General features: G+C 34.4%; 1 protein-coding gene across 4 annotated transcripts in view; it reads left to right on the forward strand.

The window, feature by feature from the left end:
* COL24A1 (collagen type XXIV alpha 1 chain) overlaps positions 1-20,905 on the forward strand; it is a 395,517-nt gene that overhangs the window by 224,203 nt on the left and 150,409 nt on the right. For all 4 annotated transcript variants that reach the window (XM_061183940.1, XM_061183941.1, XM_061183942.1 and 1 more), the window contains exons 26-27: positions 11,933-11,986; positions 15,498-15,551. In XM_061183940.1, coding sequence (XP_061039923.1) covers positions 11,933-11,986; positions 15,498-15,551 — 108 coding nt within the window. The remainder of the gene's footprint in view (positions 1-11,932; positions 11,987-15,497; positions 15,552-20,905) is intronic.

The raw sequence follows: 20,905 nt of genomic DNA on the forward strand, positions 1-20,905 counted from the left end.
ACCATCTCGTTGTGGCTTCTTCTTTGTCTTTGGATGTAGAATATGTTTTTTGGTAGGTTCCAGTCTTTTTTCTCGATGGTTGTTCAGCAGTTAGTTGTGATTTTGGTGTTTTCTTGAGAGGAAGTGAGCTCAAGTCCTTCTACTCTGCCATTTTGTCCTTGTCTCCTGGCACTTTCTTATATTCTTGCAGCACCCAGCTCTCCCCCATTTGCTAAAGCTGCTTATCCTGGGAAAGCTCACATGGGGCCCTGGAGCAAACATACAGATCAAGACCTTTCTTAAAGGATGATGTGGGCGGCTTATCTCTGCTTCCACTACTGCTGCTCTATCTAACTTATTCACTCATTCAAATTTATTCACTCATTCATTCAACATATATTTATTTTCTTCTGTATTCCAGGCAGTGTATTAGACATAGGGGATTCAGTATCAGACAGGACATCATCCTGGCTTTACAAAGCATACAAACTGATAAACTTAAAGTCATGTCTTCCTAAATGGTGAAGGAAGAGACACAGTGAGCTAAAGTAATTTACTCCAAGTCACACCGTCAAAGGAATATATCCTTAGCTTACAGATTTTGTTTGAAAATAGGAGTGAAATGGTCCATAGATTAGCTATTTGGAAACCGTGATGTATTTACAAATTAACAGAAAGGTTTATTCATTCTCATCAAGTCATAAAATTACCCCCAAATGAAAAGGTCTGAAGAAACATTGTGGGTGATAAATAAATAAATGGACAGTATCCTCCTTTTGACAGTACACTTTCTTTTTCACGTATAGGACAGTTCTTTAAGTTTTCTTTTTTTCATCCTGCTCTCTAAATGTTATTGGTCTTGGCCTTTTCCTTTTCTCAGTGTACATCCTTTCTTTGGTGACTCATTTACTCTCTTTGCTATTTGCTGATGATTCACAAATATCTTTTTGCTCTAGACCTGCTTACACAATTGTATAGTGTCTCATATTGTCTCATATTTATCATTTCTAAAAAGGAATTCCTCTTTCTTACCCAGATATGTTATACACAAAAGTTTCTTTCCACTTTTCTACATCTTCCTCTTTTCTGTCTAGACTGACAGCCATCTGTATCATTCTCTTCTTGGACAGAAGCATGGGAACTTGAGGTAGAGAAATAAATGCTAGTTATGAACACACATTTTCCCATGTTGTGCTTGAAGTGATTTTCTCATGTCTGGCTGACCTTCTGTTTCTCCTACCCTCCAAGGTTGTACTAGATTGAACCATGAAAAATTACCATTCTTAAGGTTAAAAAAATAGTCAAATCAGCTGATTATATGTAATCAGCAGTTACATATAGTACAACTAATTACTACCTTTATTGTGGTAAGATGACTTATAAAATTCTCTTATTTTCAAACAAAGAGTAAACACAATAGTACTAATGCAAACATCGAAGTTAATATGTTTCTAAGATAAAACAGAACTAAATCCTAGGGAATTAGCTTTATATATTATATTTTCAAGTGAATTTGAAGAGTTTGGGGGTCTGAAATTCTTTATCCTATAAATACGGTTGTTTCTACATTGAAAAGAAAATTTGAAACAATATAGAGTAGTTTTAAACTACAGTTGAAGGCACAGTGATTTTTTAAAGATAATTGTCAAGTCTAAGAACTTCATGTAAAGTTTTTTAAACATTTTAGCTTCAACTAGGAAATATCCTAATTTTATATCAGTCTTCAGTGAATAAGTAGGATGTGGTTACTTTAAAAAATAGAACCTGAGTATTTTAGAGTTTTACTGACTTTTGGGAAAAAATAGTATTTCTTTTCAGTTCTAAGAAGTGATTTATTATACATAAGGCCTTTTGAGTTTCCACTTTAGCTAACAAAATCTTTAAATAGACTATTGTATATTCCATTTTGCAAAAAGTGAAATGTTTTCATTTATCGTAGAGTTATCTAGCTCTTGACACATAGCATGGCATGTTCTAGCTAAAAGCTTTGTTTTTGTTTTTTTTTTAATGTGTGTTAGACATGGAATCAGTTTTGAAACTTTTTTTAATGAAAATTCTTGATCAAAAAGTATAAATTGCTGATAATTCTTATAAGCTGAGGCTATGGCTTCAATGACTGCTTTGTATTTCCCTTAAATACCCAACAGAAATGGTTTGGGTTTTGTGGGCCATAAAATCTCTGTCCCAACTACTCAGCTCTGCCTTCATAGGATGAAAGCAGCCATAGGCAATAGGTAAACAAAATGTCATGGCTGTGTTCCAGCAAATCTTTATTTACAAAAAACACGCAGCCAGCCCCTGGGGTCATGGTTTGCTGACTCCTACTTTATCTGATATTCTATAGTGATTTATCTCACGGAAATTTTTGTTATCTGCTTTATATTTTAGTTATTAATTGACTAGTATAGTGTCTTATACATGATAAATAATTAAGAACTAATGAAATAATGAAATTTTATGCATTTCATCTTTGGGAAAATGTACATCATTCCAATACTACTTAGAATATTTCTGCAGAAGTGTCTAACTTGACAACAGATGTAAAAAAACTGAAGAAAAGTATTGGGAGGAATCAGTCTTAATAAAACATCAAATCAAGCCAAGAATAAAATTGAGTCATTGTGATGGTTTTAAAATATGTCTGCAAATTCTTTGATGTTCCCCCTTCCGAAAGATAGTCTTATTTCACTCTCTGAGTGTGGAGTGGACTTCATGACTCGCTTCTAATGAATATGCTATGGCAGAAATAGCTGTGTGTGACTAGGTCATAAAAGACATTGCAGCTTCTTCCTTGCTCACTCTCTCTCTTGGATTATTCACTCTGGGGGTGAACCTACTGCCATGAAGTCAGGCCCTACGGAAGCCTACATAGCGAGAAACTGAGGCCTCCAGCTAACAGCCTTCTTGGAAATGGATTCCCTAGTCTCAGTCAAGACTTCAGATGACTGCAGCTTATGTCATATCTTGACTACAACCTCATGAAAAACTCTGAGCCAGAACTCAGAAAAATTCTGAGCTAAGCACTAGTGAATTCTTGACTGACAGAAACTGTGAGTTAAGTATTTATTGTTTTAAGCCACTGACTTTGTGGTAATCTGTTCTGCAGCAATAGATAACTAATACAATAATATAAAAGATTTCAACATTTGTTTTGAAATGAATAAGAATGAATTGAAAGGAACAGAAATGGAGGCCATCCATATTTTTCTTCTGAGGATCCATAGATTAAAAATATGAATAAATTATGCCCATTTCCACATACCCATAATTTGCATTTGAGCACTTTAATATTGAACAAATAACTTTCTGCCCTTGACTCGCGTTGGCATATGTGGCACTTAAGGTTTCATGGGTAAAAATTAGAACAAGTCATAGCACCGTAATCTGTCCTTTTAAACAGTGTTTCTGCAATAAGGAAGAGAAGGTTATAGGGCACCTTTGCCTAATACATGTCTCTCTGCTGTGAGTTCTGTGACTCACAAAGCATTCCCAGTGCAAGGAAGCTGTCTAGAGACAACTGGCTAGGACATAGACCTTGGGAGCATGTAAAACCTGCCAATATCTTCTCTCTGATACAGATGTGTTGAATTAGGCTGTTTTCTTTTAAAAACAAAACAAAACAAAACTCATTTTATGAAATAGAGCAAAAAAAAATTAGGTTTTGAATATAATTTCTTTCTATTTAGAAGAGTATTTTTCTATTGTAGTTGAGTTTCTTTTATTTGGCAGATAGAACAAAAATTAGATTCTAAATAAAATAATTTTCAAACTATGTCCTCAAGCAGTTATTGTGCCTCCTCCTTTTTGCTGTCAAACTTCTTAAAAGAATAAACTACACAGTTTTTTTCCACTTTCTCCTCACTTGTATTCTCTTTGGCAAAATTACATTAAAACACACAAAAGGTACTGAAATTGTTCTTAAAGGTCACCGCCAACCTTCTAATTGCCAAATCCTATGACTGTCTCAATATTCATCCTTCTCAACCCTTCCACATAACACCGATGTCTCGCTTTCTGAAACTTTTCCCTTCTTGAACTTTCTTTGCACATTCCTGATTCTCCTCCTCTCTTCCTTTTGTTTTTCCTTCTATCTCTTGCTTCCAAAGATTTTCATTAAAATTCTCTCCTGTTTTTCTTCTGTTATTACTGTATGTACTGCATCATTCTTATGATTTTAGGAATTGATTTTTCTATGGACTCACAAATTTTAATATTTCAAGATAGACTCTCTGATTGTCCCATGAGCCATAATTGTCAATTAAGAGCCATAATTTTCCCATGGCTTAATTCATCATCTCTCCTCTGACACTGGCTTCTCCCCTGAGCTACTGTTTCTTTGAGTCATGATACCATTGTCATAAGAGTCATTACACTTAAACTAGACTATTACAATAGCTTCTAACTGTTTACACCATTTTGTATCTTTTTCCCATTTCCAAACATTGAACACAGTGTTGTTAAATTACTGTCCATTCAGTACAGATACGATTACATTCCTCCTTTATTCAAACCGACAATGATTCTTCTACAAACACAAATTTTTCTTCAAACACCACAAATACAAATACACTTGGCAGTCAAAGCCCTGAATAGTACGTCACCATATCTATCCCAGTCTCTTCCTACACATATCCTGTTTCAGACAATCTGGATTTGCTTTATGTTTGACATATGTTTCATCATTTGCTACCTCCCATTTTCTGTTCAGATCATTCCCTCTACTTTGAATACACTTTCACCATTTATCTTGTCAACAGTTGGCTGTACCTCAAATACTGTGTTCTCTGTAAAGCTTTTCCTTATGTTCTCAACCAGACATAATCTCCGCTGCCTTTGCATTATATAGGATTTTATTTTTCTTCTCTTAATTTACAGAAAATATGCTTTTCCTCATCCAACTTACTAGATTATGAACGCTTTATTATATTTCATTCATCTTTGTATCCTCTACCACTGTTAGCACAGAGCTTGTTACATGAACACATACATATGTGTTTAATTTTATTTTCTTCAGATCATTTTGCACTTATTGAATAAGTTGATTTGCAGTTGAAACCAGAGGTTGGTTCAGTGCACTTTATACCATCTTCATTTATAAAAAGATTTCTGTGAGACTAACTTTTGAATAAGCCAATTGAGCTAGATTACAAAGTTTTTCAATTTTATGTCAACACATAGTTTAATTTACTGTATTTTTAGAATATTAACAGCTATAACAAATAAACCTAAAATTTTTTGTAGACTTAACTTGATAAGAAGTTGTTTTTGCTCATGTTAATAGTCCAGTGTGGGTATTACCAGGTAGCTCTCTCCTACAAAGTGACTGAGATGCCCGGCTTCCTTTTTTCTTATGGCTCCACCATCTCCTAGGGCCTTTAGTACATAGGTTAGAAGAAAGTGAAGGAAAATCACCTGTTTTTCAGGCAAATAAGTACCAGATTTCATCAGTTTTAAAATACAAGTTGCATCAGTCAAATTAGGCTACGTTTTGCTGCAGAAAGAAACACCCTCAAAATATCAGTGGCTTATGACAACAAAAGTTTGCTTGTTACTTGCAGTCTCTCCGCTGTTGGTTGGCTGTGGCTCTATCCATCTCTTCTGCATTCTGACACCTAGGCTTCAGGAGCAGCTCCTATCTGGGACATGGCTGACCTCATGGTAGAAGGAAAAAAAGAAACTGGCTTAAAAAAAAAAAAAGTGGCACATATCACTACCACACACACTCACTTTTATTTGGTCAAAGTAAGTTACATAGAGAAGCCAGATGTCAGCAAGATGGAGGATTATATTTTTGCCATTGACACTGCAAGTCACATGGCCAAGGCTGACATCAACAATGCAGGGATGTGTACTCCTTTGACAGAAAGGAGCAGTAAATATTTTTAACAGTAATACAATTTTTTTCACATTTTAGTATTTGTAAAATTAGGATGTTTCTTACAATCAGTGGTTAATTAAATTACTTGGAAGAATCTTTTTTCTCTTTAGAGATACAAAAGTAATAGTGCATCTTACAATCAGTAACATCCTAGGTTTAAGGAAATTTGAGAGGCCTCAACTCTAAATGTGTTCATCTGATTCACCTACTGATTTCCAGGTGTGTGGATAGTTTTCAGATTAAACAGTAATATAGATTTAAAGAGTAAGTAGATATAAAGCCTGTGTAGTTCAGATTCTTTACTACTGACCTAAACCTGTTTTAGGGTGCTTATTTTCAGTTCTGTAGTAGGAATAGCTATAAAAACATTAGAAAAAAATGAGTGAGAGAATTTGCAAAGAGGAGAAAACAGAGAAATAATTAATGTACTAGAGTAGAGAGTTTAGAATTATACCATGTATAAAATGTTATAAGAATGGCACCACAGATTTTTTTGGATTTGACACCGAAAGCAAAGGCAATAAAAGCAAAAATAAGTGGAACTACATCAAACTCGAAATCTTCTGCATAGCAAAGGAAATCATTAACAAAATGAAGAGGCAACCTAGTGGAAGAAATGGAAGAAAATGTTTGCAAATCATATATCTGATAAGGAGCTAATATCCAAAATATATAAAGAACTCATACAACTCAATAGCAAAAAAAACAAGCAATTTGATTTAAAAATGAGCAGAGGGTCTGAATAGGTATTTTTCCAAATGAGATGCATGGATGGCCAACAGGCAAAGGAAAAGATGCTCAACATCACTAATCATCAGGGAAAAGCAAATCAAAACCACAATGAGATATCACCTCACACCTGTTACAATGGCTATTATCAAAAAGATAAGAAATAACAAGTGTTGGCAAGAATGTGGAGAAAAGGGAACCCTCATGCACAGTTGGTGAGAATGTAAACTGGTGCAGCCACTGTGGAAAACAGTATGGAGGTTCCTCAAAAAATTAAAAATAGAACTACCATATGATTCCACTTCTAGGTATTTATCTGAAGAAAACAAAAACATGAATTTGAAAATATATATGCACCCCCATGTTCACTGAAGCATTGTTTACAATAGCCAAGATATGGAAACAACCTTTTTAAGTGTCCATCGATGGATGAATGGATAAAGAAGATGTGGTTTATGTGTACAATGGAACACTATTCAACCACAAAAAGAGTACATCTTGCCATTTGTGGCAACGTGGATGAGCCTTGAGGACATTATGCTAAGTGAAAGAAGTCAAAGACAAATACCATATCATCTCACGTATATGTGGAATCTAAAAAAAATAACTTTTAAACCAAGCTCATAGATACAGAGAATAGATTGATGGTTGCCAGAGGCAGGGGGGGGCAAAATAGGTGAAGAGGGTCAAAAGGTACAAATTTCCAGTTATAAAATAAGTAAGCCACGGGGATGTAATGTACAGCATAGAAGCTATAGTTAATAATACTGTATTGCATATCTGAAAGTTACCAAGAGAGTCAATCTTAAATGTTCTCATCACAAGAAAAAAATTCTGTAACTGTGTATGGTGAGAGATATTAACTAGACTTATTGTGGTGATCATTTCACAATATATACAAATATTGAATCATTATGCTGTACACCTAAAGCTAATATATTGTTGTATGTCATTTATACCTCAATAAAATTTTTTAAAAGATTGACACAACAAATTAATGGGGAAAATAATTTTTAGTATGTATAGTATTTGGAAAACTGGGTCACTATGTGGAAAAAATTTAGTTGGATCTCTGTCTCACACCTGGTGAAAAAGATGGACTCCAGATGGATTAAAGACCTACCTTAAAAAGTTAACACTAATAGAAAAGAATGCCCATTACCTAATGACATAAAGGTAGAGGAAGGCTTCTTAAACAAGATCCAGAAAATACAAATCATAAGGCAAAAAATGGTTGGATGTGGTTACATCAAAATTAAGGACTTCTATCAATGAAGGATGTCAAAATAATCTCACAGGTGATGAATCACAAGAAGGAATTTATAACATCTAAAACCAGCAAAGAGTTTATACCTTGAATGTGTAAGAATTCCTGAAAATTATCACAAAAAAATATAGGCAACCTCAAGAGCAAAATTTGGACAAAAGATATGGATAGAAATTGCACAAAAAAGTCCAACAAGTATATGAAGAGAACTTCAGACTCAATAGTTACCAGAAAAATGCAAGTTAAAATAACAGTGAGCTACCAGTCTATACATAGACATAAACCATTATCTTAAAGTTGTGTATGTAATTTCCATGTGTTTTATGCCATTAACAAGTTATACTATTATATGTGTTTTAAAATTTTTCATAAAATGGTTTCATAATGGCATATTCTTTTGAAAAGGTTGTATGCTTTTTTCTCACTCAACGTTATTTTCTTAAAAGGTTTATTCATGTTGATATTTATAGATCTATCTGGTCCATTAATTTTAACTGCTGTTGAGTTTTTCCACTGTAGGAATAAATTTCAGTTTATCAGTTTCCATACTGATAGTTCAGGTGATTCTACTTCTCTACTTAAATAATGCCACCATGGACATTTTCTGTGTATCTCCTAGTGCATATATGTGAGAGTAGAAACCCATGTATACAGTTAGAAATGAAAGTGCTAGGTTGTGGGTTAAGTGCATCTTCTGTTTTACTACATACAGTAAATTGCTCTCCAAAGTGATGTACCAATTTATATCCTTCCTGTGTATGAATTCTGTCCCCACATTGTAGCCAACACTTCTAGTGTTATCAGATTTAGTATGTTTGTATTAGACTTTTTGAGGTCCTGGAATAGTCCAAGGGAACCACTTTAAATCTGTTCCGTAGCTAAGTTTCATTAAAGATTCCCTATGGATCCTATGGATGTGGATGTAATCCTATGAATTGTTTTTCTAGTAAGAACCTATCCCTTCCAATTATGCCCTTTTGATGGACTACACCTTCTAATACTTACATCGGGGTGACAAACTCAAATGCCCTGTTGGAACAGGCATGTAGTATAATAAATAAGTGAAATGGTCAGGTATGAGACGAGAAATTGGTAGAGAATGTGGTGAACTAAAGAGTGCTTATCCAATATTTGCCTTTGAGAATGCTAGCCTACACCATGCTAGTCATCTGAAGACAGGCATCCTATAAATCTTTATATATAAAATCTTTTTATATAAAATCTCCAGATTGGTAAATCTTAGCACCTTTATTCAGCTTTTTAAAATTAGTAAGTGTGAGCTGTGGGCTAAACAAAATACTTTTGTAGGTAATATTACTCTGGGATGCATGGTCAATATTGGGATAGGCCAAATGGACCTACTCCATTCACTCACCTAGATTTTATATGTTAGGAAATGGGTTTGGGTTTTTTTTCCCCCTGAATTAAGACTAGTCTGTGTTCAGGTTCTGCTATTTTGGTTATTGTCTCACAAAAGAGTTCTATTTCATTGTTCCTGCTCAGATTTGATTAACTGACCATTGATCATTGATTGTTTCAGAGTGAAAGTATTCACTCTTTTAAACTTAAATAGCCATAGAAATAAATTATTAGGTCACTTCCATCTGGATATAACTACTAATATTAGCATATTGCTTAAGAATATAGATCAGTGCTGTCCAATAGAAATATGATGCAAGTCACAAATGTAATTAAAAATTTTCCAGTAGCCATATTTAAAAAGGTAAACAAAAAATGGTGAAATTGATTTTAGTAATATTTTACTTAAACTAATATATCCAAAGCATTATCATTTTAATATGTAATCAAATAGTCATTAATTAGATATTTTGCATTTAAAAAGGTTTTTAAATTTATTTTTATTGAAGTATAGTTGATTTACAATATTGTGTTAGTTTCAGGGGTACAAAAAAATCCGTTTTAAACAAGTAGCATAGCAGCAACATGGTGTGATAGAAATAGCTTTGGCCACAGAAGACTGGAATTTAGTTGTGACTATGCCATTGATTTACTGTGGCATCTTAAAAGAAGACCTAACTCCTCAGTTCTTCAGTTTTCTTGACTCCACTTTCCTTTTCAAGGGCACTGTACAGATCAAGTAACAATAGGAAGAAGCAATCAGAGATTATCAAGAAGGACTATATCATAGTTCTTGACATCATTTCAGTGAATGCTAAATGTTATTCCTAAGTCATTGGATCCAAATAGGAAGGAAATCCAAAAAAGAGGGGATACACGTGTATGTATAGTTGATTCACTGTGCTGTGCAGTAGAAATTAACACAACATGGTAAAGCAACTATACTACAATAAAAATTTTTTTTAAAAAAAGAAGGATATAATATCCTCTCTTTCATAAAAGGTGAATAATATAGTTAGTCAAAGATTTACTGGTTGGTGATGAAAAAAATCACTCGTGTATGTGTCTATACAGGTACACATCACCATCATAGCCAAAATAAATAAATATGTGTGGATGTTCCTTCATATGCAAAGATTTTGATAACAAAACTATTTTTGCCTGTTTTGCATTCTTTTTATAGTAGGTCTTTGAAATCTAGTGTGTCTTTTACATTTACAGCACATGTCAGTTTGGACTAGCCACACTTCAAGCATTCAATAGCCACTTAAACTCATCTATACTATTTAAACTCATCTACCTTAGAAAGCTTCTTAACTCATCTGCCTCATCTGTTAAAGGGGAATCATGATAATACTACCAAACATAGTTGTTGTGAGGATTAAATCAGACACACAGAAAGTATTTAACGTATGTTAATGTATACATAATCACCAGATAGATAGATAGATAGATATGGATGAGGATATAGATATTGGGTTGGCCAAAAAGTTCGTTCGAGTTTTTCTGTAAGATCTTACGTAAGAGCGGGAAAAACACGAACAAACTTTTTGGCCAACCCAATATATGTGGATAAAATCATGCCCCATACATTAACTTCAGGTAGCTTCAACACAGCAAACCATTTTTTCATGATTAAGGTACCTTCTATATGCTAATATGTAATATTATATAATCTAAATAGTGTCTTTGCTTGCTAGCTATTGAAAAAGAAAATGTTTCATACATTTTTAAATAAAAGTAGAAAATAACTTCATAATTGAAGACAGTCAGGGAGAAGGATTATACTCTTGTTGTAAAGCTTGTTCTACGTTACCATTTTTGCTTTCTGCACAGCTTGAAGTAGAATCCATAGAGACAAAGGTAGATGCACCCTGAGCATTGTTCCCTCTGAAACAGTGGTACTGATTGCCTTCTTTCACTTCTTCTGCCAAATTCGTTCTTTGCTTCAAGCTATTTTCTCCACCTAGAACTCTCTTCCTCCTTTCTGCGCTTGGCTGGCTGGCCTCTTTTTATTCTTCAGCTTTCAGTTTAAATGTCAGGTCTCAGGTTTACCCTGACCATCTTTCCTAAAATAGGTCTTGTCTTTTATTCTCCACCTCAGCATCACAGTTGTTTCCTTTGTGAACCTGTATCATAATTTATAAATGTTCGCTTTCTAATTTAGTTGTTCTTGTTTCTGTTACAAGACTTTCTGCCTCATCAGGGCAGGGCCTAGATCTCCTTTTGCTTCCTAATGAAATCTCAGCAAGCAGCATAGTGCATGGCACAAAGTAGGCACCAGATATTTTTTGAATGAATTAACGAGTGGGTATGTGCTATTCCCTCATGTGTTGAGGAGCTTTCAAAGAAGGAAGCCACAGAAATGATTTAAGCTAGTGTATCCACATCAAGAATCTACAAAAACTGCAGGAGTTTTTATGACATCCACTGAACTGTAAGTTCTACAAGGACAGGGACTATATTTGAACTTGAAACTCAATGCTTCCCAGCAGCCAGCCTGTCACATATTAGACATTCATATATATTTGTTGATTAACTGAATAATTAATTCTGACGTGAAGTCTTAGGCAGGACGCCTATACCAGGAGGAATTTTACTCTAAGATAAAATTTAGGATGAGTTAGAAAGAAACGTCATGTTTATAGGTGATTTAAAACCAGGATGCTATAATAGTAATACAATATATGTGTATTTTCTATGATATTTTTTCCTAAAAGGGACCTGTCGGTTTACCTGGAGAAGTTGGAATGACTGCAAGCACTGGTGAAAAGGTAATTTCTTTCATTGTTTTGTTCAATAGTAAGGATTCTAAGCTAAACTCAAAAGAGAGACAGTCATATGATATTTTATGAATTAGAAATTAGAAATTACTCATAACTTAAAATGCATTACCTGTACTGAATCTCTTAAATATATTGCAATATAGCTGATAGCATATATGTTTCTAATTTTTAAAAGGCAGAGTACTCTTTTGGCTATAATGATGTGCTCTTAAGAGAAAAGATGAAATTGATGGTCTAGGTTTATGACTAGAAAATATTTAAATCTACTTATGAGAACAAGCTCCTAAAGGAAACAGTTTTGAAAGTGAAGAATAAGTTATCACTTTACCTGATCCAAGTTTCAGTCACAAACTCTTTATATCCTCTTGGTATTCAGTATGAAGTTATTCATGGATCTTTTTGGCTACTGTGATGGAAATTGTAATTTGCTTAAGAATTTCCTAGAAATCATTATCTTGGGAGTGATTTTCCATATTGAATTTCAAATTTAGGAAAGTCTTTTTTAAAAAAAAATAAGTAATTCTTTATTTGAAACCAGCAAGGGCATTTTCTTGAATTTTTTAAAAATAGAATCTTATAATGAACTAGTAGGTAATAAACCAATAACTTCGAGTCTTTGACTGAAACCTGACTTGCTGAATATAAAGCAGAAGCATGATAGTCTAATATGCAAGGCTACTCTTTGTGAATAATTAAGTAGAGCCAGGATTAGAAGTAAATTAGATAATATTCCAGTTATTTCCATCTGAAATTTTTAATTTAAGTCAAACTCAACATATTGGCTTGGCCAAAAGGTTCCTTCGGTTTTTAAGCAAAAAATAAAAGACACATTTTTCATTTTCACCAAGAACTTTATTGAACAGCTTATTCACTGTTTTGTACCACTACCTTCTCCCATTTTTCTGGCAACTTCATAATTCCATCTTCCCAAAACTTTTTATCTTTTTTGAGCAAAGAACTGTTCCAGGTGCCTTTTACAGTCTTCCAGGGAATTGAAATTTTTTCCATTAAGAGAATTTTGTAAAAACCGAAACAAATGGATATCCGAACGTGCAATGTCTGGTGAATACGGCGGATGAATCAGAACTTCCCAGCCAAGTTGTAACAGTTTTTATTTCTTGTCATCAGAGAAACATGCGGTCTTGCGTTATCCTGATGGAAGATTATGAGTTTTCTGTTGACTAATTTCGGACGCTTTTTATCCAGTGCTGCTTTCAGTTGGTCTAATTGGGAGCAGTACTTGTTGGAATTAATCTTTTGGTTTTCTGGAAGGAGCTCATAATAGAGGACTCCCTTCCAATCTCACCATATGTACAGCATCAACTTCTTTGGATGAAGACCGGCCTTTGGTGTGTTTGGTGGTGGTTCATTTCGCTTGCCCCACGATCTCTTCTGTTCCACATTATTGTATAGTATCCACTTTTCATCGCCCATCACAATTTGTTTTAAAAATGGAACATTTTCATTAGGTTTTACTAGAGAATCACATGCAGTGCAGAAATACGGTCAAGAAGGTTTTTTTTGCTTAAATTATGTGAAACCCAAACATCAAAGCAATTAGTATAACCAAGCTGGTGGAAATGATTTTCAACGCTTGATTTGGATATTTTGGTATAACGTGGTATAACGTTGATTGTTCTCAATTAATGTCTTGATTTGATTGCTATCAACTTCAACTGGTCTACCCAACTGTGGAGCATCGTCCAGCGTGAAATCTCCAGCACGAAACTTCGCAAACCACTTTGGACACGTTTGATCAGTCACAGCACCTTCTCCATACACTGCACAAATCTTGTTTTTGCGTTTCAGTTGCGTTTTTACATTTCTTGAAAGAATAAAGCATAATATGCAGAAAAATGTTGCTTTTTTCTTCCATCTTCAGTATTAAAATGGCTACACAAAAATTCACCAATTTTGGTAATTTTTTTAAATGCACGCTGATATGACAGCTGTCATAATACAATCTAACAAAATTGTTTCGAATGAAGTTAAAGACAACTAAGTGCTACTAGAGCCATCTTACGGAAAAAAACAAACGAACCTTTTGGCCAACCCAATATTTAAAATTCGTCATTTTTTTCCCACATCCAAACTGGTCTCTTCCCAATTATCTCATTTCTATTAGTATGCCTTATACCTATCTCTATTCTTCCAGTCTTCCAGAATAGATAGGGTGAACCCATCTTTGCATTTCCCTTTTCCTCCATCCTCTATGCCTAATCTTTGAGCAGGTCTTAGAGTTTTTTCTTTACATTTGTCCTTTCTAATAGTCGATCTGAAGCTACCCCTTCAGACATACTCTTATTAGTTTATCTTAAATTTACCCTCTATCATATTTACGCTACCCTTTCCCTATCTTTTAATCTAGCCTACATACTATAAGCAGAAGAATAATTCTGATGGGTCATGATAAAGCATTTTGAAGAACCTTCATTAGCCTCCCTATTGTTGAAGCCTGTTAACGGCTCTACTTTGCTGTCAAGATACTATGTGATTTTGGCTTAATCAGTTCATCCAACAAATTTTCTAATATTCTCCAGTATAAACCTTTCTTGCTCCCCATCTCATATTTCATACTTGTCCCTATTCTTATTCTTACTGTTTTCTTGGTTTAGAGTATCCTCTCCCCTTCCCTCTATATATTCAAAGCCAAACTACACTACTCAATTAAATTCCTATCTCCTCTGTAAAGTCTTTCCAGATTATTCTAATCCTTCCTGATTTCTTCCCTTCCTGGGCTTAGAATAAGTACCACACGATTTAAAATTTCATTGTCCTTTAATTGATTCATCTTTGTTAATGTCATGTTTTCAATTACTTGAGGGTAGAGTCTAAGTCAAATATCTGTTATATCTCTCCAACTCTCACTTAGTACATTAAAAGTGATTGATATATACTTGTTGATTTTTTTATTAACAATATAACAAATATAAAATGACATCAGTTCAAAAAATTTAGATGGTTTTGTACTTTTTTCATTCTGGTTTCGTTACTTCTGTGTTAGGTTAAATTTTCTACACTAACATGTTGAAAAGTCTTGGAATTTTAATGTAAATCAGTTTAGACCTTTAATCTGCTGTGGCATATGTGATTATCATGATTATGCTTAATTGTGATGGACAGATTACAGAAATAAAATTTTGTTCAATGGTTATACACCTAATTTTTACAATATGCTTTCATACTTTTACAATTCTTATATTTTATATGTCTCAAAATTATAAGAACTTCTACTTGCAAAACTAGAATACGATGCATGCTCAATTTTAAATCTTGATTGTTCATAAGATTGTCATTTTAATAAGACTTTTTAGTATTTTATCCCTTAAAAAGTATCTTAAGAGGATTTTTATTTAAAGTCTAGCAACTTTAGGGTAAAAATGCAAAATTTGTAAATTTAAAAATTACTGAAAATTAGGATGAGTTTCCTGTCTAGGCTTAGCTCATTCATGACTAATTAACATGCCTCAATGTTTTTCTTTTTTCTTTGTTTTAAAAGGGAGAACGTGGAAATCCAGGGCCACTAGGTCCCCAGGGGGAAAAGGGCGTTATGGTAAGAGCTCAGTGATTTGTAAGATATGTGTCCAAAGAACATAATAAAGTTAAGGCATTCCAGAGGTGGAATTGCCTTGAATGAAATTTCAGTAAGTGAAAAATGCTATTTTGTGGTAAATTTCCATTAGAATTTTCTTCTCCTCTAAACAGTTTACCATTCAGAATGCTGATTGGCACTGTGGCTAGGTCGAATGAGCCTATAGTCTTAAGAGAAGAATTAAACCATCCTAAGTAAGCTTAAGTGGATGAAGAAGAAAATTCAATTAGGATTCTACTTTTTTTTAATAGCTTATAGTTTATATGGCACATATCATCACTGCCACTTTTCCATAAGTTTGTGGTCACAGTGTAATTATTTGATATGTGGAAGAGCAGAATCCAGAATTCATCTTACATTCTTTTATCTTTAAGATAGTAATAGCTGATAAATTTTATATCTAGATTGCAGTTTTTTCACTTATTAAAGTTTCTAAATGTGATAGAAATGAACAATTATTTTCAATTAAAGAATCTTCTTTCAGAAAATATATTGTGGTGGATCTGGTGTACCTAATGCTATCTACAAATTCATTTTACATAAATTTTTGCTCAGTTTTAACTTCTGTATTATGAGTAGAGCACTGTAAGATTATTTTTTTACCTATCTCCAATTGCTGTCAACTAGGAAGTTTAATATACCCATAGGCTAATTAATTTCAGGAATTATTGACTCCTAAGGCATTCTCTGAATCATTTGAATATGGTTAATACCACAAAGGGTGTGTTCCTTCTAAATTTGACAGGCTAAAGTATTTGTACACATTCACATTTCTTTTATTTTTTATTTTTTAACATCTTTATTGGAGTATAATTGCTTTACAATGGTGTGTTAGTTTCTGCTTTATAACAAAGTGAATCAGCTATACGTATACATATATCCCCATATCCCCTCCCTCTTGTGTCTCCCTCCCACACTTCCTATCCCACCCCTCTAGGTGGACACAAAGCACCGAGCTGATCTCCCTGTGCTATGCGGCTGCTTCCCACTAGCTAGCTATTTTACATTTGGTGGTATATATAAATCTATGCCACTCTCTCACTTCGTCCCAGCTTACCCTTCCCACACCCCCGTGTCCTCAAGTCCATTCTCTACGTCTGCATCTTTATTCCTGTCCTGCCCCTAGGTTCTTCAGAACCATTTTTTTTTTTTTAGATTCCATATATATGTGTTAGCATATGGTTTGTGTTTTTTTTCTTTCTGACTTACTTCACTCTGTATGACAGACTCTAGGTCCATCCAACTCATTGCAAATAACTCAATTTCGTTTCCTTCTATGGCTGAGTAATATTCCATTCTATATATATGCCACATCTTCTTTATCCATTCATCTATCGATGGACACTTAGGTTGCTTCCATGTCCTGGCTATTGTAAATAGTGCTGCAATGAACATTGTGGTACATGACTCTTTTTGAATTATGGTTTTCTCAGGGTATATGCCCATTAGTGGGATTGCTGGGTCATATGGTAGTTCTATTTTTAGTTTTTTAAGGAACCTCCATACTGTTCTCCATAGTGGCTGTATCAATTTACATTCCCACCAACAGTGCAAGAGGGTTCCCTTTTCTCCACACCCTCTCCAGCATTTATTGTTTGTAGATTTTTTGATGATGGCCATTCTGACCTGTGTGAGGTGATACCTCATTGTAGTGTTGATTTGCATTTCTCTAATGATTAGTGATGTTGAGCATCTTTTCATATGCCTCTTGGCCATCTGTATGTCTTCTTTGGAGAAATGTCTATTTAGGTCTTCTGCCCATTTTTGGATTGGGTTGTTTGTTTTTTGGATATTGAGGTGCATGAGCTGCTTGTAAATTTTGAAGATTAATCCTTTGTCAGTTGCTTCATTTGCAAATATTTTCTCCCATTCTGAGGGCTGTCTTTTCGTCTTTGTTGTGCAAAAGCTTCTAAGTTTCATTAGGTCCCATTTGTTTATTTTTGTTTTTATTTCCATTTCTCTAGGAGGTGGGTCAGAAAGGATCTTGCTGTGATTTATGTCATAGAGTGTTCTGCCTATGTTTTCCTCTAACAGTTTTATAGTGTCTGGCCTTACATTTAGGTCTTTAATCCATTTTGAGTTTATTTTTGTGTATGGTGTTAGGGAGTGTTCTAATTTCATTCTTTTCCATGTCGCTGTCCAGTTTTCCCAGCAGCACTAATTGAAGAGGATGTCTTTTCTCTATTGTATATTCTTGCCTGCTTTATCAAAAATAAGGTGACCATATGTGCGTGGGTTTATCTCTGGGCTTTCTATCCTGTTCCATTGATCTATATTTCCGTTTTTGTGCCAGTACCATACTGTCTTGATTACTGTAGCTTTGTAGTATACTCTGAAGTTAGGGAGCCTGATTCCTCCAGCTCTGTTTTTCTTTCTCAAGATTCCTTTGGCTATTCGGGGTCTTTTGTGTTTCCATACAAATTGTGAAATTTTTTGTTCTCGTTCTGTGAAAAATGCCATTGGTAGTTTGATAGGGATTGCATTAGATCTGTAGATTGCTTTGGGTAGTATAGTCATTTTCACAATGTTGATTCTTCCAATCCAAGAACATGGTATATCTCTCCATCTGTTTGTATCATCTTTAATTTCTTTCATCAATATCTTATAGTTTTCTGCATGCAGGTCTTTTGTCTCCTTAGGTAGGTTTATTCCTAGGTATTTTATTCTTTTTGTTGCAAGGGTAAATGGGAGTGTTTCCTTAATTTCTCTTTCAGATTTTTCATCGTTAGTGTATAGGAATGCAAGAGATTTTTGTGCACTAATTTTGTACCCTGCTACTTTACCAAATTCATTGATTAGCTCTAGTAGTTCTCTGGTAGCACCTTTAGGATTCTCTATGTACAGTATCGCGTCATCTGCAAACAGTGACAGCTCAACTTCTTCTTTTCCGATTTGGATTCCTTTTATTTATTTTTCTTCTCTGATTGCTGAGGCTAAGACTTCGAAAACTATGTTGAATAATAGTGGTGAGAGTGGACACCCTTGTCTTGTTCCTGATCTTCGAGGAAATGGTTTCAGTTTTTCACCATTGAGAACGATGTTGGCTGTGGGTTTGTCATATATGGCCTTTATTATGTTGAGGTAAGTTCCCTCTGTGCCTACTTTCTGGAGGGTTTTTATCATAAACAGGTGTTGAGTTTTGTTGAAAGCTTTTTCTGCATCTATTGAGATGATCATATGGTTTTTCTCCTTCAATTTGTTAATATGGTTTATCACATTGATTGATTTGCATATGTTGAAAATCCTTGCTTTCCTGGGGTAAACCCCACTTGATCATTGTGTATGATCCTTTTCATGTGCTGTTGGATTCTGTTTGCTCTTATTATGTTGAGGATTTTTGCATCCATGTTCATCAGTGATATTGGCCTGTAGTTTCTTTCTTTGTGACATCTTTGTCTGGTTTTGGTATCAGGGTGATGGTGGCCTTGTAGAATGAGTTTGGGAGTGTTCCTCCCTCTGCTATATTTTCGAGGAGTTTGAGAAGGATAGGTGTTAGCTCTTCTCTAAATGTTTGATAGAATTCGCCTGTGCAGCCGTCTGGTCCTGGGCTTTTGTTTGTTGGAAGATTTTTAATCACAGTCTCAATTTCAGTGCTTGTGATTAGTCTGTTTATATTTTCTATTTCTTCCTGGTTCAGTCTCAGAAGGTTGTGCTTTTCTAAGAATTTGTTCACTTCTTCCAGGTTGTCCATTTTATTGGCATAGAGTTGCTTGTAGTAATCTCTCATGATCCTTTGTATTTCTGCAGTGTCCATTGTTACTTCTCCTTTTTCATATCTTATTCTATGATTTGAGTCTTCTCCCTTTTTTTCTTGATGATTCTGGCTAATGGTTTATCCATTTTGCTTATCTTTTCAAAGAACCAGCTTTTACTTTTATTGATCTTGCTATTGTTTCCTCCATTTCTTTTTCATTTATTTCTGATCTGATCTTTGTGATTTCTTTCCTTTTGCTAACTTTGGGGGTTTTTTGCTCTTCTTTCTCTAATTGCTTTAGGTGTAAGGTTAGGTTATTTATTTTAGATGTTTCTTGTTTCTTGAGGTAGGATTGTATTGCTATAAACTTCCCTCTTAGAACTACTTTTGCTGATTCCTATAGGTTTTGGGTCGTCGTGTTTTCATTGTCATTTGTTTCTAGGTATTTTTTGACTTCCTCTTTGATTTCTTCAGTGATCTCTTGGTTATTTAGTAGCATATTGTTTAGCCTCCATGTGTTTGTATTTTTCACAGATTTTTTCCTGTAATTGATATCTAGTCTCATAGCATTGTGGTCAGAAAAGATACTTACACAGTTTCAATTTTCTTAAATTTACTGACGCTTGATTTGTGACCCAAGATATGATCTATCCTGGAGAATGTTCCATGAGCACTTGAGAAGAAAGTGCATTTTGTTGTTTTTGGATGGAATGTCCTATAAATATCAATTAAGTCCATCTTGTTTAATGTGCCATTTAAAGCTTGTGTTTCCTTATTTACTTTCATTTTGGATGATCTGTCCATTGGTGAAAGTGGGGTGTTAAAGTCCCCTACTATGATTGTGTTGCTGTCAATTTCCCCTTTTATGGCTGTTAGCATTTGCCTTATGTATTGAGGTGCTCCTATGTTGGGTGCATAAATGTTTACCATTGTTTTATCTTCTTCTTGGATTGATCCCTTGATCATTACGTAGTGTCCTTCTTTGTCTCTTGTAATAGTCTTTATTTTAAAGTCTGTTTTGTCTGATATGAGTATTGCTATTCCAGCTTTCTTTTGATTTCCATTTGTATGGAATATCTTTTTCCATCCCCTCACTTTCAGTCTGTCTGTATCCCTAGGTCTGAAGAGGGTCTCTTTTAGACACCATATATACGGTTCTTGTTTTTGTATCCATTCAGCCAGTCTGTGTCTTTTGGTTGGAGCATTTAATCCATTTACATTTAAGGTAGTTATCGATATTTATATTCCTAATACCATTTTCTTAATTGTTTTGGGTTTGTTATTGTAGGTCTTTTCCTTCTCTTGTGTTTCCTGCCTAGAGAAGTTCCTTTAGCATTTGTTGTAAAGCTGGTTTGGTGGTGCTGAGTTCTTTTAGCTTTTGCTTGTCTCTAAAGGTTTTAACTTCTCCGTCGAATCTGAATGAGATCCTTGCTGAGTAGAGTTATTTTGGTTGTAGGTTTTTCCCTTTCATCTCTTTAAATATGTCCTGCCACTCCTTTCTGGCTTACAGAGTTTCTGCTGAAAGATCAGCTGTTAACCTTATGGGGATTCCCTTGTATGTTATTTGTTGCTTTTCCCTTGCTGCTTTTAATATTTTTTCTTTGTATTTAATTTTTGATAG

This window comes from Eubalaena glacialis, chromosome 3, assembly GCF_028564815.1.
Source record: "Eubalaena glacialis isolate mEubGla1 chromosome 3, mEubGla1.1.hap2.+ XY, whole genome shotgun sequence".
NCBI classification, from domain to species: Eukaryota; Metazoa; Chordata; class Mammalia; order Artiodactyla; family Balaenidae; genus Eubalaena; species Eubalaena glacialis.